The sequence below is a fragment of the Tauraco erythrolophus genome, chromosome 2, assembly GCF_009769465.1.
Source record: "Tauraco erythrolophus isolate bTauEry1 chromosome 2, bTauEry1.pri, whole genome shotgun sequence".
Classification (NCBI taxonomy): Eukaryota; Metazoa; Chordata; class Aves; order Musophagiformes; family Musophagidae; genus Tauraco; species Tauraco erythrolophus.
The window spans coordinates 124,663,260-124,678,857 of NC_141466.1; the positions used below are offsets into that span (position 1 = coordinate 124,663,260).

Here is a 15,598-nt window from a genome sequence, read left to right on the forward strand (position 1 = left end):
GAAGAAAGTGGAAAATACTTCTTTTCTGCTTTTCCTGAGCTTTGTATAGACATTTCAGTAGACCTGTTTTATGGGTGGATTTAAATGCTGATGGTTATTAAAAGGACTTTCCACAGTCTATGGAGATCTTGTTTCTTTTTTTTTTTTTTTTAATACCGCTGTTCAGTGACATTTTCAAAGTGGTCGTAATCAATTTGATCAAGTAAACCTTATGACGTTTTGCTTTTCGTTCCGCAGAAATACCTCAGGAGCTTTTTCTCTGCGATGCTGAAATCTCCATCGTCTCCGCTGCACATCGATAAAGTGGGGTTAACTCTGTCGAAACACACCATCTGCGAATTCTCACCCTTCTTCAGGAAAGGCGTCTTTGACTACAGCAGCCACGGGACCAGCTGACTTTCGGGCCAGGACCTTTATGCTGGAGGAGCACAGTCGGAGCGGTGCCTTCACTTTTGCGGTGCGAGAGAAATGAGGGAAATGAAAACAAGGTGTCCTCCTCCATACCTGGAAAGTTGCATCAAAACAGCTCCGCTTAGAGACACCTACACCTCAACGCTCGCCTGTGTCCTTTACCAGCTCTCATATTAGTGCCTGCATTTTCCTAGCGTGGGGTATACGGACATTTTTGTGTAAGTTGCTCTGTTAATACTGTACAAAGGGTCTGACTCTTGTGCTGTGTTTGGACCTACTCCTTAGCGGGAGTACTTCCTTCCCGTTTGCTCAGACAATTCGTTCTGGTGGTGCGAGAGCATCTCGTGTTTACCGTGACGGTGTGTCATGCTGACAGAGGGTTTCTGAGCAGCCTTTTGGTTTCTAAGCTGTTCCTTAAAGAACCTCTTTTGTTTCCTTAGGGCATGCTGTAACATTTAAGGTATGCTCGTACTCCACTCTTCTTTCCTTTTTTTCCTTCCCAGACACACATTTTAACTATTTGACTGTATAATTGTATAGTTTTCCTCAGAAGAATTAAAAGGCCTGGGTCACTTGAATGTTTACAAAAATATATGCAGCAGAAAGAATATAATTTAAACCCTGTATAAGTCTTCCACACTTGGTTGTTTTGAAGCAGAACGAATCACTCGCCATTAATTACGAAGCAGAGGAAGCAATAGTTACCGAAGAACGCGGTCAGCATCTTTTCAAATTTTCTAATTACCCAGACTGTAAGTGGATAGTGTGCACTGTACAGACCTCACAGCTATGCATAAAGCTAATGCAAAGTGCTATATTTCTTTTCTTGAAAAATAGCTTCTTCGTGAAAGCATAACACTGTAAAACCTAAGTTTTATTTGCATCGGTTGAAATTCACCACATTTGACTCTTAGTACTTTAAAATTACTCAGGACTCATTCGGACTTGCACATGTATATACAGGTAGAAGTCATTTTATATTGCTGCAGATCCAAAAATATATATGCACTGTGACTGGAATTGAGTATGTGTACATGTTAATGTATAATCGGTTGTGTAAAAATCAAAATTGAACAAGTTGCAATTATTAAAACACGTTAACAAAAGGTAAGTTTTGTGTGCCATTTGTTAGGAGTGTGAAGCATTATTTGTGAGTTGCCACCATTGACCACTGATAGGTCATGGCAATCAAACTATTTAATGTTGTAAAAAATCATTATTAAAACCTAAAAGTAAGAACACTGGTGATGTTTTTATTTAATGACCTAAATTATTTGAACAGTAATGTTTTACATTTAATATGATGTATAAAGATAATTGGTTTCCATTACTAAGCCTAGCCTGCTACAATAAGCATTTCTAATGAAATTTTTTTAAAAAAAAAATTCTAATAGATCATTTAAATTTTGAGAGTATTTTTATTATTTTGATTCATTTCAATGAAAACAAAAGTTAGGATAAAATTCCTAAACCACTGGATCCCGATTATCATCAGGGTAGACTTTAATGTCTTTGGATATGTCTGACTCTATCTGACTTGGGCACCTTAATAACTTCAATTAGGAGCCAGGTTTTTAAGCTAAGCATTCCAATCAAACCTGTTGATTCCCAAAGTGGTTTTGCACCATGTCCCAGCCGTTCCCAGTCTCCCTCGTGCACTTCCGCACAGGAGCGCTTACTTCCCCTGCACTTCGTCACTGACAAGGACCCGACCTCATGATTCTTACCGTGACCTGTGCTTGTATTACACCTCTCCCATTTCTCAGGGCCTTTCTGTGCCGTACCTTATCATCCTCCTGACCAGGAGGCCATGTCCTCCCTCCCTTCTTCACTCTGCCTTCACTGGTGCTTCACTGGTGCTTCCCAAATAAGAAAGTGGAGGTTTGGATGCTTGCTGGGTTTGTACGGAGAGCTGAGTAACTGGAGTTTGGTGTTGCTGCACACAATAATGGAAACTTGGTAACTCCACTTGGCTGTATTTACCCTCGTGATCCATATGAATGCTTCAAAAGCAGAAACTGGACATGGTATTGCTGGTTTTTGTAGTGCCCTGGGAACTTTGACCCTAAATCTCTCTTCAAAACCAGAAAGTCTTTTCTGTCTTTTCTTCTCCCTTGACCTCCTCCCCTTCCTGCCTCATTGCAACGCAATATGATAAAGAATTAATGCTTAAGAGTTTTAAAAAGTGAATTTCATGTAACCGTAGAGCATTATTTCCTGCGTGCCTCTTCTATGAAAAGACCTGGCAGGCCAAGAAATGGCAAGCTGCTTTATCTGCTGCACAAACGCAGTTTCTGCAGGTTTCTTACCTGAAAAAAAACCCAGCGGTGCTAAGTGCTTTCCCGTGGCAAGCAGCACAGAGCCTGATGAGCGAAACTCCATCGTACCACGTGGCAAATGCTGGTCTGAGAAGGGTTGAGCGCACAAGATTCCCAGAGGTAAGTCTCATGCTTCGTGTCGCTTTGGATTTGGAGAACCTGTTTAAGAAAAACGCAACTAGACAGTTAAGTCGAGTGAAAAATATGAATATTCGTGTTTTTCATGTGAATTTAAAAGAACGCTTGTACTTGGTTCCTGTCTACAGTACAGATTAATTCCGGGAGGACCAGATGCTCTGGTGGTATAAACCTGCCAATAAGGTGGCTAATTTATGTTGGCTGGTTGATCTGGCCTGCAGCATTAAATGTGTACACAGCGAATAACAAAGTAAAGGCCGATTAATCACTCCATTTAAAATGTCATCAAGTTAAAAGCTACAGAAATGCAAGTGTAAGCGTGCAATTAGGACCACAACCCGAGGCTATCAGCTTTTCCCACCTTCTTATATGTCTTTCAGTGGTACCCAGAGTTTAATCAATGACTGCAAGCTTAGGCTAGACCAAGAGGCATCTTTTAATAATTTCATCAGTAAAAATATGATGGCTCTTTATAACCTACAGTCTTTAAACCCAGACTTCTTAAGAAGTTTTCATTAGAAGCTGAGATGCATGTCGAAATTATTAGCCGTTTTCAAGATGTTCAGTCTGCGTTTCTGTCAAGATATCCTCAGGCTCTAAAATTCTCCATGAATTTTATGTTTAAAATATTGACACTTTCAAAAACATTGTGAAAGTCATCTCCAGGCCTCGTACACTTTTTTCAAAGTGCCTCTGTAATTGAGCTTGTGGGTTTTGCATCAATGAAGTCCTTAAGCGAAACCTCAACTTCTGTATCAGGACTATTTATATTTCAAACAAAGTGTGCATTTCACTGCTTTACTGTACTGAGGCCATCTTTCCTACCCGTGTATCTGAAGTTGTGCCTCCATGTAAGTCACCAAGACACTTGGCTCATATCCTTCCTGACCCTACAGCAATTTTTCATGAATAAGGATGCACAAAGAAGGCCAAAAGGCACACTGGAGATGGTGCTGGGCTATTCTTCTGCGTGATAACTTGGTCAAGATGCAAAATACCTCTAGGCAAAGACTCTTTGTTGTTCTTGACCCCTCACTCCTTTAACTGGAAATGCTTTTCCGCTGAATATGCTGCTTTGCATAGGAAAGAGGTAGATCAGCCCCCAAAGCCCTGCCGCTAAATAGCTCCTGGCAGTCTCCTGCTCCATGAGCTGCCCTGTCCCGAGAGCCCGCAGGGTGGGTTCTAAAACAGAGGCTCAGTTGCTGCTGTTGGAGGTGAAGGTCTTCAGAATTGTCCTAAAAGTGTATATGGGGGGGAAAACCACCTATGTAGAGCTTGGCTGGTTACTTCCAAGTTTTTGCAGTTGTTGCAGATAAAATGAGGAACTGAAATACATAAATTAGAAAAAAAAAAGTAGGAAACTAAATCTGTTGCTCCAGACAATCAGACCCAATCTTTCCAGTGATCCTTTAAAACCTATTGCAGAATTTCCTATTTACTGTCTGTGCAACCTATACTGTATATGAGAATAAGAAATAACATTTGTACTAGACTGTGACAAAGACTGGAATTTTATATGCTGCCAGCTCACTGAAGCCCCAAAATTCGATGAATAATTTTTAACTTAGCAAGATTCTTATGTCCACCCCTGGGTTTGTTTGCTCTGTGTTTCATTAGATCCCGGGGAAAAAAAAAGTTTGATAAGTTGAAGAGCAAAAATGTGTTGACTTCCAACATCATCGGGGGAAATAGAAGGTGTTCCTTTGCAGGAAAATCTTCATGAGCAATTAAGATCTATGGAGTTGCATAGACCTTGAGGTCCAGTTGAAGGGTTGAAGTCCAGATACATTTTCTTGACAGGCCTACAAAGTGAATTTTTGATATACTGGATGCTTTTTTCTTTTTATTGTTGTTGTTCTATTGGTTTGTTATAATTGTTTGCAGACCAGAATGCTATTGTGGATGCACTGTTGTCAAAACAATGACCACAAAGTTGATCAGAAAAGAAACCCGAAACCAAAACAGATAGGACAAGTGAGCTGTGACCTGAATAGGCTTTTTTGTGGGAAATATGTAAGCTTCCATGATATTGTCCTGTCTGCTGCGGTTAAATTGGTAAGAGAGCTTGTCCAACTGGACAAGAATACCAGATCACAAAAGATACTGGGGATTTTTTTGTCTTCTCGAGATTGAGTTTTAAAACAGTTTTAAAATGAGTGAGTGTGTTGGGAAGCCTTATTAAGGGATCTTGTTAATGTTTGATAAAACGGAGGCAAGATTTTGGACTAGAGGCTCTAGCCTTGTGTCTCCGCAAAAAAAAAAAGCCAGCGGCAGCATGGGGAGCCCTGTTTCGATTTTCTTCTTTATAGTTTTATTTTCTTTATAAACACTGACATTTTTCTCCAGTATCATGCTGACAGCTGAAGTGTCAACTCCCTGTAGCACAGGTTGTGCTCTCGCAGAGAGTTTCGGCAGCATTTTTGTTGTTGTTTTTAAGACATCAGTCTTAGAAAAAGAAATAGGTCTAAGAAAAAAGTCTACAGGCTTTTTCAAAGTCCTTCTCGATTTCTTTTGATAGCTTCTTCTATCTTCTCGTAACATTTTTGTCTGAATGGCTCGTTCTCATTCTTCATCAGTTTTTGATTACTTCCTTTCTGTTTTCTTGTTTTACAGATGGTTTAGAAGAATATACTGGGAAGAGCTAAAGAAAAAGAAAAAACCCTTTATTATTTGAAAAGAGGTAGTTATCTCATCATCTTCTGATCTAGCAAACTGGAACGTGAGTTTTTGATCTTTTTACATATTTTGAACTTCTGAGCCTTCAAAGGTCTCGCATGCTACAGCTTTTTGGGGCATTGTTGTGCTTTTTCATGATCATTCCTATATTCTTTGCCATTGTAATTAACATTTGACATGAGCCTTTCTTCAAACATTATGTTTGAGGAAAAGGAGCCTTCTGCTTAATGATACCTCCTTGTTTAGGTCAGGAGGTCTTTGTGGGCCTCTGCCTTTTGTCACCATCCTTGCCCAACAGTGTATTTTCTTCATGTTAACCTGTTTTAATGTTGCCTTGAGACAAGGGTTGCCTCTGTGGTAATCTGTTTTTCCTTAAGATATGGATTGGAGATCACAGATTAAAACTAGGTTTTAGTCACATTCTGCAAAAATCAATGTTCTTGCTTTATGGTATTGTAAATTACATCAGAAACCAGAATCTCAAAAATGAGAGGGGGTGGGGAAGATTATGATTATTATTCTTATTATTGTGTGACCTGGGAAATCTCGGTGTGTTTTCAGAACTTCAGCATCACGGTTGTCTTTTTATTCTGAAACTGAAACCATCTGCGTATCAAATCACTGTAGTTCCATCGAGTTCAACAGGAGACAACATAGTGTATTACTATTGAAAAAACAAACTGTGGCACATTTCCATCCATAACCATCTCTAATTCTCATCGTTTCAGTAGCTGAGCAACCGGAGAAGAGCGCTGGACAATGTAGGGATGATACAGCCCTCTGAAAGGTCACCATAAGACTGTGTGAGCAATTAGACACATATCTCAGTTGGTCCTGTACTCAGATCTGTCCTGTTTTGAGCTTGGGAGTGTTCATTAGTGCAATGTGGATAAAAAAAAAAAAGCCAGTTCTGGGAAGCAAGTGCTTCCAGGAGGTACAGCGATGCCCTCTGTGCTCCGACACGAAAAGGTTGCTCAACGGGGTGTAAAATCAGTGGCTTGGACAAGCTTCCAAGCTGCCTGAGCGAATTGATTCTGGCACCTGCTTTCATAAGCAGGTGCTCAGGTTTATGTGTCCAGATGAAGTTACCTCTTAACATCTTAATTATATGCCAGACTTTGGCTTGATCTGTTGTGTGAGTAGCACTGGGTGTTGTTAGAAAACGCAATGGAGAATGGAAGTATGCCAAAAAAATTGCATGCATATTAAAACAAACGAACAAACACAACAAAACCAAGTGCTTCTTCTAAAAACATGTATCACAAATTTCTTAATCTGTGGTAACAGTAACATTTGCATAGCGTTATCTACTGACTGGAACCAGAATCGCTCACATGTAGAGCAAATGAGAGCATCCTTCAGCACAGCTCATCTCTTACGCGAGAGGATTTCACTTCCCCCATTCTCTTGTAGTGGTGGAGCAAGGTTTTAGTGTGTCAGTGAGAAGAGCTGTGGGCTTCCCAGTCCTAACTGGGACTCTCTTAGGGTGTATTGGCAACATGTATTTCATTCTTTGTTAATTAAATCAAGGGTGGCATTTGAAAGCCTTACTGAGTAGCCTGGCCTTTACGTGCAGGAGATTTTACAGGGTGAGCTTGGCTGCTCTATAAACACCCATCTGGTGTCCTGCACCTTGCAGTAATAATATTCACTATGCCGTTACGAAGGCTGTTGTAATACCTTTCCAGCAAGAATTTGACAAGGCTGGCGAGATTACCTAGCTGATATCCTAGAAAATCAGTGAGAACAGGACCTTCTCGAGTTGAGTGATTTATTATCCAGGTAGAAAGGGTTGGGCTGCAGTTATTGAGGCTGCACAGAGATCTCTGCTGAAAATTTCATGGTCGGTATCTCTCTCCTTGGAGATATGCTGAACTTAGAGTAACTAATTTGTTCTGAGAGCTCATGATTTGTCTGCACTATGGCAAATATTCTCTGTTCAGGTGGAAACTTTTCTTCCTATGGTAGGTACCCCTTCAAAACGCAGGAATCTAGTGGTGGCAGGAAGGTAGAGGCAGAAGGGGACCAAGAAAGGTGCTGGTGCCACTTGAGCACATCAAGAGCCAAGTCTAACACCCCTTCCCCATGTTAACCTGCCTGAAGCTCAGCACTCATTGATTACTTGCCATGACTTCCCACAAATGGCAGCAAAGGAGCTGCTCTGTGGTTTCTCTGTGGGTTGCCAATGATGTTCAGTTCCTCTGGTTCCTTCGCCCAAGCCCTTTTTAAAGTAAATCACGTTTCAGTTGCAGTTGTTTTGGAGATTAAATGCACTTGTTGTGTTGATCTTTTTTCACTCCCTTGGTGTAATTTGTTTACTGTCCCCTTAGATATTGCCAAGGATGCAGAAAAAAAAAAAAAAAGCAAGCTGAAGTACCCATTTGTTTTTGTATTTCCTTACTGTTCCTCCAGCTTTATGATGTTCAAACCCCCTTGTTTTCACCTTCACATGGAAATGCACCTTCAAGGACAATTTTACACTCTGGTTGGTCTCCAGGTAACCTAAATTTTTCATTCCCTTATTATTAAACCTAAGCTTGTAACTGAAACTGAACTCTCATTCCTTTTCAAATTAACCCCTTGGTGCAAAATGTCAAGGATTTTCCAGCTCTGTCAAATGGAAGTCACTGAAGCTGGGAACCTATTGACACCAAGGGGTTAACCCATTAGCCGCTATTTAATGTCCTTAGCTTTAATCTACAGAATAACAGCTAGTGCTGTGACTTACTAACCCCGCCACAAAAATGTCCGAGAATGTGGTTATTAAGTCTTTTATTTGGGGACAGACTTGGGAGAAAACCAAACTACTTCACAGCTGTAAAGGAAAATGAATAAAGGGCCTGGGACTGGAAACCAGTAGTAATTAAAGAGACATGCATCCTGTGTTAACGGGCCTCGGGGCAAAACCAACTGTTAATTCTAAAAAATTCCTCCAAGTTTGTAACCTCAGTGTGGCTGCGGTGGGATGGTGCGTGTGGTACCCGTGGCACCGCGGGGGCCAGAGCAGACTGGGCAGACTGGTCTGGAGTGGCTGCCTGCAGGAGGGCTGTTGGGTTTGGCCAAGTTGTGCGGCGAATCTCCCAGCTCCGGGGACACATTTTCCCCCAACAGCCAGTCCGACAGCATGACCGCGTGTACGTGGGACCGCTGGGACGAGCGTGGCCGCTGCCCTCGGTAAGGGCACACGGACATTCCAGAGGGCTGTGCCAGGACGTGGGGGCGGAGGAGGGCTCCGAGGCATCCCGCTGCCCCTGCTCCCCATGCTGGAGCTGTTGACAGACAGATGGCTTTGCGTGTTTGAGAAATTGAAACCAGGCTTTGTGCAGGGGTACCCCGGAGAGCACCTCCTCGCCAGCTCTTAGCTCAGGTACCGCAAATAAGCCAGGGAGCGAAACGATGAGCTTTCCATCAGACTCCATCACCAAACGCTCCTTCCCCATGGTGTGTGGGGTGGGAGCAGAGCCATGGCCAGGTGGCAAGGAGGACCCCAGGGGTGCCGGCGTTCTCCGGATGAGCGCTGCCCGCCCCTGCTCGCAGCTCTGCACAGCAATTTGGCTCGCTCCCCGCGCCGCTCGGGTACGGGCGGGGAACACGACATTGCTTTCTGGCCACACAAATAACACATTGGTTTAAAAAGCAAAAGTGGATGTGATGTAGCAGGGAGATGGGCAGGGGAGGGTAGAGAACAGGGGAGTGAGTTTGGATTTGCAGAGGATGGTAAACGGTCAGGCATTCAGGCTTTTAGAGGAGTGGGCTCAAAAAAGATATGCATGTGTTGTTTCTTCCTTGGTGAAACAACGATTACAAGTAATTCTAAGGTCCATAAGGCTGGAGACTGGCAGTCTCACCTTATGTTATTCAAAATATGCTGTTTTCCTCTTCTACAGAAATGCCTTGACAAGATATTGCAGCAATTTTCCAGATAGATCTGATAGTCCATCTCTACTGCGGAGGCTTTAGAAGGTATTTGCTCAAGGAGAGTGTGTTCCCAGTACAACCAATTCTGTGAAAGTACTAAATTAGGATATTAGTTATTAAATTCGACTACACAGATTACCATTTATATCATTATAAATCTGTCTCTACTGAGCAACCATTTTTATGGTGATGATCCTAGTATTTACATAAAAATTGCAGTACACAAAGTAAATTATGTATTCCAACCTGCAATTTTTCCCGAGGATTTACACACGCAGAATAAATTATTTTCTCCTTCTTAAGCAACGGTAATCAAAAGTAATGTGCAGAAACATTCATAACTGTGGTCACACATGAAAGCTACATTTTTTTCCTCCGTAACCTGCTGTAATTAGTCTACATCAATTCCACCATAGGTAGATACACCAGATTTTTTCCCCTTCTTTTCCTCATACAATTTTAATGACTATCCCTGCTTAGAATACAACATTTTAAATTAAAAAATTAAAAATTTAGAAGTAGATTGTTTCCCTGACAACAGCGACAGCAACATTTAATTCCCCCCTGTGTCATTTGTAAATAAATACATACAGTTGCTGATACTAGTGAGATAATGTGCCTGGGGCTAATTGTGCCATTACAAATATTTTGAGCCTGAGCTTGATAATGCGGGTCGTGGTACTTAAATATGTATGAACTGAACTAATTTAACCTTCTTGCAGCTTACCAGCATATGGACAAAACCCTTGTAATGAGGCTTCACGGACATCACGAAGCAGCAGAGTTATGCTGGGTTGGGTGTTGTGGGGTTTGGTTTTTTTGGGCTCCTGGTGGCAGCCCAAGGGAAGAGGCTTGTGTGGGATCATGGGGGGTGCAGAACAAATCCTGCCAGCTTCCTTCAACCCCACAGATGTCTTCTCCTGGGAGCTGGAGTTGGGTTGTACTTGGGAGATGCCCCAGACCTTTCAGCACATACGGTATATGAGAGAGCTTTGCCTTAGTAAGCCCTGCATAAAGATGGTAGGCTTGGCTCTTTGATTTATTAATTAGTCTCCAGGATGGGTTCCAGGAGGAGCTGTGGGTTTTGCTCAGAACCATGAGTGTGAGCACCCTGCGGTTGTGTTTGGAGTGTGGGGCTCTGCAGAGCAGCCGTGTGGTCGTGTCCTGCTCAGTGGCGAGGCTGGCTGGGATGTGGCCAGAGGCAGGACCCTTGAGGGCTGTCTGGCAAAGGCCAGCCTTTGGCACTGCCAGTTAATGAGTCATTAAGATAGAAAAAGATGAGGAGAGAAAGTGCCAAGCTGTTTGGTCTAATCCCCGTTTCTTGCCCTGTGGCTATATGAGAAATCATTTAAGTTTACAAGCCCCCTGCTTTCAAGATATTCTGCCTGTCGTGAGCTCAGTTCTCGGTTTTGTCCTACCAAGCGTTGAGCTCAGCTCTAGTGGAAAAAATCTTTTTAAACTCCTCCGTGAGGATTGCTCTTAGGCTCCAGACTGCTGGTTTAGCCTGTAAAGAGCTTTGGTTGGGCTCAGTGGTGCTGTGCCTCTCAAAGCAGAGTGCAACTGAAGACGAGGAAAGGAGATTCCTCGTCTCTGCTCCTCTGATCTCTGGGCTGAGCCTCTCTGGGAAGGGGAGTATCTCCTGCAGAGTTTTGGCTCCGCGGACTCCCTCGGGCTAGTGGCAAAGGAACTCTTGCGACATCGCAGCCGTGTCAGGTTTGGCTACAATAGAGTAAAATGCTTGAGGTACAGGTTCTCTCAGATTTCTTATCTCCAATTGTCATGTTCTTTTGTAGCTAATTAAGCCAGTGCTGAACCAAGTCAAAATTTACCGGTGGTGCCACTAGCACTAACCCCAACTCCAGTGCTAGGAAACCTCAGAGACCAAACTGTGGTCGCCTCACTCTCGGCATGGCACCGGCTCATCCTCTCGAAGGCTTATGTGTGTCAGCTGAAGGCTGCAACCAGCACAGCCTACACGAATTTGCTCGGACACTTTGATAGATGAAAAAGTTTGTTGTCCTTGTTGCATCTGCAAAATCTCCAGCAGGACTGTCGAGGCTGGCTCAGATCCTCATCCCGCGCCTGCTGCTGGGGCTTGGTGGAATTCAGTGGCACGACGATGTTTTATAGAGTCTGAGGCACTCTCCGTGTGCTGTGGGGAAATATAATCGTGAAAGCGGTGTATTTTAGGGGATGCAATTTCAGCAGAGCAGAGCGCTGCTCCTGCAGGGCTCTTAGCTGGGAAATGGGCTGCCACAAGTCACCTAATAAAGCTTGGGGCAATGTGCCATGATGTACCATGATGGAGGGGAGGAAAAGCAGACATAATGGGAGAAGAAGTAATGAGAGAGAAAGGCTTGAAAACCCAGACCATCATGGTTCGAGTCACACTAAAAGGATTATTTGGTTGTGAATAACGAGGTCAGCAATTCTGTACCTGACTGGAAGAACCATGTGCTGTCCCATTACTGCAAGCTTGTTAGATTTAACGTGTTGAAATAATGTTACACGTAGTCAGCCTTGGTCCATGCCAGTAATTAATGTGAGTGCAATTAATCTGAGTGGAGATGACACCTTTTGTCAGCAACAGATAATCCTTTCTAGCAAAGGTAAAACCGAGCAAGCGGTTGAATAGGAAATCACAAGCATAGTTCCCCTGTGATCGCAAAGTTTATCTTCACACCTTGTTACTTCCCTAGATGAACGAGCTAAAGACAGAGAATAAAAAAACAAGAAAAAGCCCTTTGTCAGCTTCTGAAGCCATTCTTACTTGCTGAAGGAAAGCTTTCCTTTGTATATGTTGATATTTCTTAAATGATGGTCCCTGAGGGATTTAGCTCATCTCACAACAAATGTGGAAATTAAAGGGAGTGCGCAATTCGTAAGACAATCATGTTGTTTGAACAAAGATTGGCTGCAAGTGCTTTTGCTCGGATTTAACACGTCTAGGCATGTTTATACCCATTACTTCTTTGCTGGAATCTGTCAGAACTATGGCCCCCGTTTGGGTACCGCACAGGACACGATGTTAGACTGCTTCCCATGGCCTGGCCAACCAGCGCTGCCTGCGACTGTCTGGGGACCTCTGCAGAAATGTCAATTAGCAATAAAAGTTCTGCAAACAAGCATTATGCCATCTCCTTATGTCTCCCCTGCTGCTGCTCGCAGTAGCACAGTATCGTCCAGAGCTAAAAAATGGATGTCGTGAGCTTCTGCGGCTCCTCTGTTGCTTGAAGTTCAGTGTGGTGTTTTTCTGGACATGCTCTCCTGTGGAAATTGGGATGTCAAATTGAAAATACAGGATTTAGCCATTGGTATCCTTTCTCAAGGGATGCTTTTCAGATTGGAGTGCCTGTAGCTTGCATCTAATTCCTCTTGGACCAAACGTCTTTGCTTTTGCTTCTTGTCTGTGCTTTTCTCTCAGGTGGCATTTCTGCAGGTGACTCGGGAATCTCTTAATTCCTGGGTCTCATCCACACAGCTCAGAGGGGCTCAGCAGACATTATCTACCATTTCTGTCCTCGGTTCTTTTTTTTTTTTTTTTAGTTCAATCCCCTTGATTTTAAAAAGGAAAAGCTCATATGTCTGAGCAGTGTCTGTCTTTAGTCTGATGTAATTGATTATCTATTCCGGGTGCTGCATAGATTGCGATGTCAGGGGCTGTGTAACTCAGGGAGATTTTTCCCAAGTGGAAATCCCTTCCCTGGTTGCCCTAAGGAGAATGAGCTATGGATTTGCCCTACCTGTGTGGGGTGTAAGGAGAAGCCCAGAAGCCTTCCCAACACTGCCATCATGCAGGCACAGAGCTGGGTGTGCCATGCACTGCCTGGAAAAAGGACGCAACAGCACTTACCACACTGGTGACAGCCTTGCAAGGGAGGTGAGAATTAACAGAGGGATTAAACCAAGGACCAGAATATGTGCCTGTTTGCTGCTCTGCAGCACCACCTGGAAAAGCATGTCTTGGTGTTGAGGGACAGGAGAAGGGCTTTCTTCCATTAGGCAAGAGCTTATGTTCCGGTTGTCGTGATACTTCCCACGTAGCACCCATGAGGCTGAGCTGAGTCTTTAGATCCTTTTTTCCTACCCGAACATGATGCCCGTTCTAACCTAGGGCTGTGTGTCCAATACAGGTCATCCATCTGGCATTGAGTTTGTCAGGCAGCGCCGCGTTGTGACTCCAAGCTGATGTGGGCTTTTTTGAGCACTATTGGCAGTCAGGTGCCGTGCAGATCTAGTGTATCGCGGTCTTATGCATGGAGATGCTTCCTCCCATTTGAAATAGACTTAATGAAGTCAGTGTGCTCCAGAGATGAAGGGTGCTGTGGGCACACCCGTACATTTTACTTGGCTTAGCTCATTTGTTCTTCTAATCGTTCATTATCCAGTTGGGAGCAACTTCAAAGTGCTGTTTCTCAGCAAGACACGTTCATCCCTATTGCTAAATATGCCCAGAGCCAGTTTCCTGCAGGACTTAAGGTGGTTTTTTTGAATGTATAGTATTTCAAAGTTGCTTTATGATTAGACCAGGATCACTAGCAGTCAAATCTATCACGATCCAAAGGTGTTTGAGGGCATATTTTTCCTAAGCCTGGGTGCAGTCATAAAGGGCTCAGATGCAGAAGGCCTCCAGGTGCTCCACTGCTCTACATAAAGGAATAATAATGGATGTTTTCATTAATAAAAGTGCAGACCGTCACTTATGTGCTCCTAATCCTGGAGTAATTAAATGGCTGGAGAGAAGGACGATTCATCCCAACGTTGGCTATGCTCAAAGAGTTCCTTTTCTGTATGTTTGTGTATGTCTCTAAGAATGAATTTGCTTTGTTGTATCTTGTAAATAATGTATTACGCTCTTGTTAAAAAGCTGCTTTCTTGGGAGAAAAAAATAAAATCGCTGTATTTGGTTATCATGGTATATTACACAAACTGAAGGTTGACTAGTGAGCATTCAAAGGGAATGGTGTGAGATCTTGCAGAAGAGCATTTCTGGAAGAAGCAGTCCAACGTGAGAGGACTCTGCCTGCGAGTGGAGACGCAGCCTTGTAGCAGTTTTGGTGTTGTGAGCTCCTGCTGCGTTCTCGTGGTGCTGGGGGTTACAAAACACTCCAGCGTCGGGAATTCTTCAGTTCTGTGTGAGTATTAGCTTTCATGAAAAAATCTTTAGATTTTTTTTCTTTGCTTCTTATGACTAAAGAAAAATGGTCACAAATGTGACCCTGCAGGCTCAAAAACCCAACAAAAAGAACTCAGGTTGACTTAACATTTATCTCATGATTAATATCGGGGCTGACTCGCCAATTTATACTACTTGAAAGGCCGACTTAAATAACCTGTAGCATTTATATACTACCCTTCAGATGTGGATTGAAAAGCCCTTTCCGATGTGAAACTCTGTCCCTTGTGATATACTTGTGATAGATTGTTTCTGTGAATTTCGACTAATTTGGTCTCATTTTTCTATGGTGATTTTTCTTAATTCTGTCTCACTTTTCCGTGAGTGATGGTCTGTACACACGCGTTGCTCTCACTGGGATCTATAGAAGCCTGCAACATCCAGTGATTTCACCACAAAATTATCTGGCTGGGGACTTCACCTGCCCGAAAGTTAATCTGGAGAAGGGCATGTGTACAGAAAAGAACTGACAGCCGAGAGGTGATATTAAGAAAACGTAGCACGGAAATCCCCCCAGGAAGCCGTGTTCCTGTAGTAAAGCAGAGCAGCTCCATGTATTCCTCAAATGAATTAGCTCACAGGTCTTTGAGAATACACCCTCCTCAGGAGCAAAAGAGAGTGCCCACCTTTCTTCCACTAACTTTTAAAAATTACCTTTGCTTCAGTGATGCCAAGCTGCTTCGAGGTAAACGTGCATATATAGGAATACAACGTTATTTGCAAGAGAAATTTGGGGAAATTCTGGCAGCAGATGGCAGATGGTGATGGTAACACACAGAGTTGCCCTTGTCTTGGCCGTGAGCTTTCTTCGTGTGTGGAGGTGAGTGGTGGGCTCCACAGCCAAAGGGCACTAAAGGACCGGTGACTGCAAAAGCAGTCAGTGTTAATGAAAGTATCTGCCTTTATTCAGCTGATGTGTTGGTATGGATTGGCAGTGTCTTCCCTGTTCCTCAGACCATTT

At 43.2% G+C, this 15,598-nt stretch overlaps 1 protein-coding gene across 1 annotated transcript in view; it reads left to right on the plus strand.

Annotated features, from left to right (window-relative positions):
• The window catches only part of KIF16B (kinesin family member 16B), a 142,197-nt gene extending 140,720 nt beyond the window's left edge, over positions 1–1,477 (plus strand). The window contains 1 exon segment of the mRNA XM_086631102.1: positions 238–1,477. Within this exon segment, the coding sequence (XP_086487228.1) occupies positions 238–396 (159 nt within the window). The 3' untranslated portion in view covers positions 397–1,477.
• Positions 1,478–15,598: the final 14,121 nt, after the last annotated feature.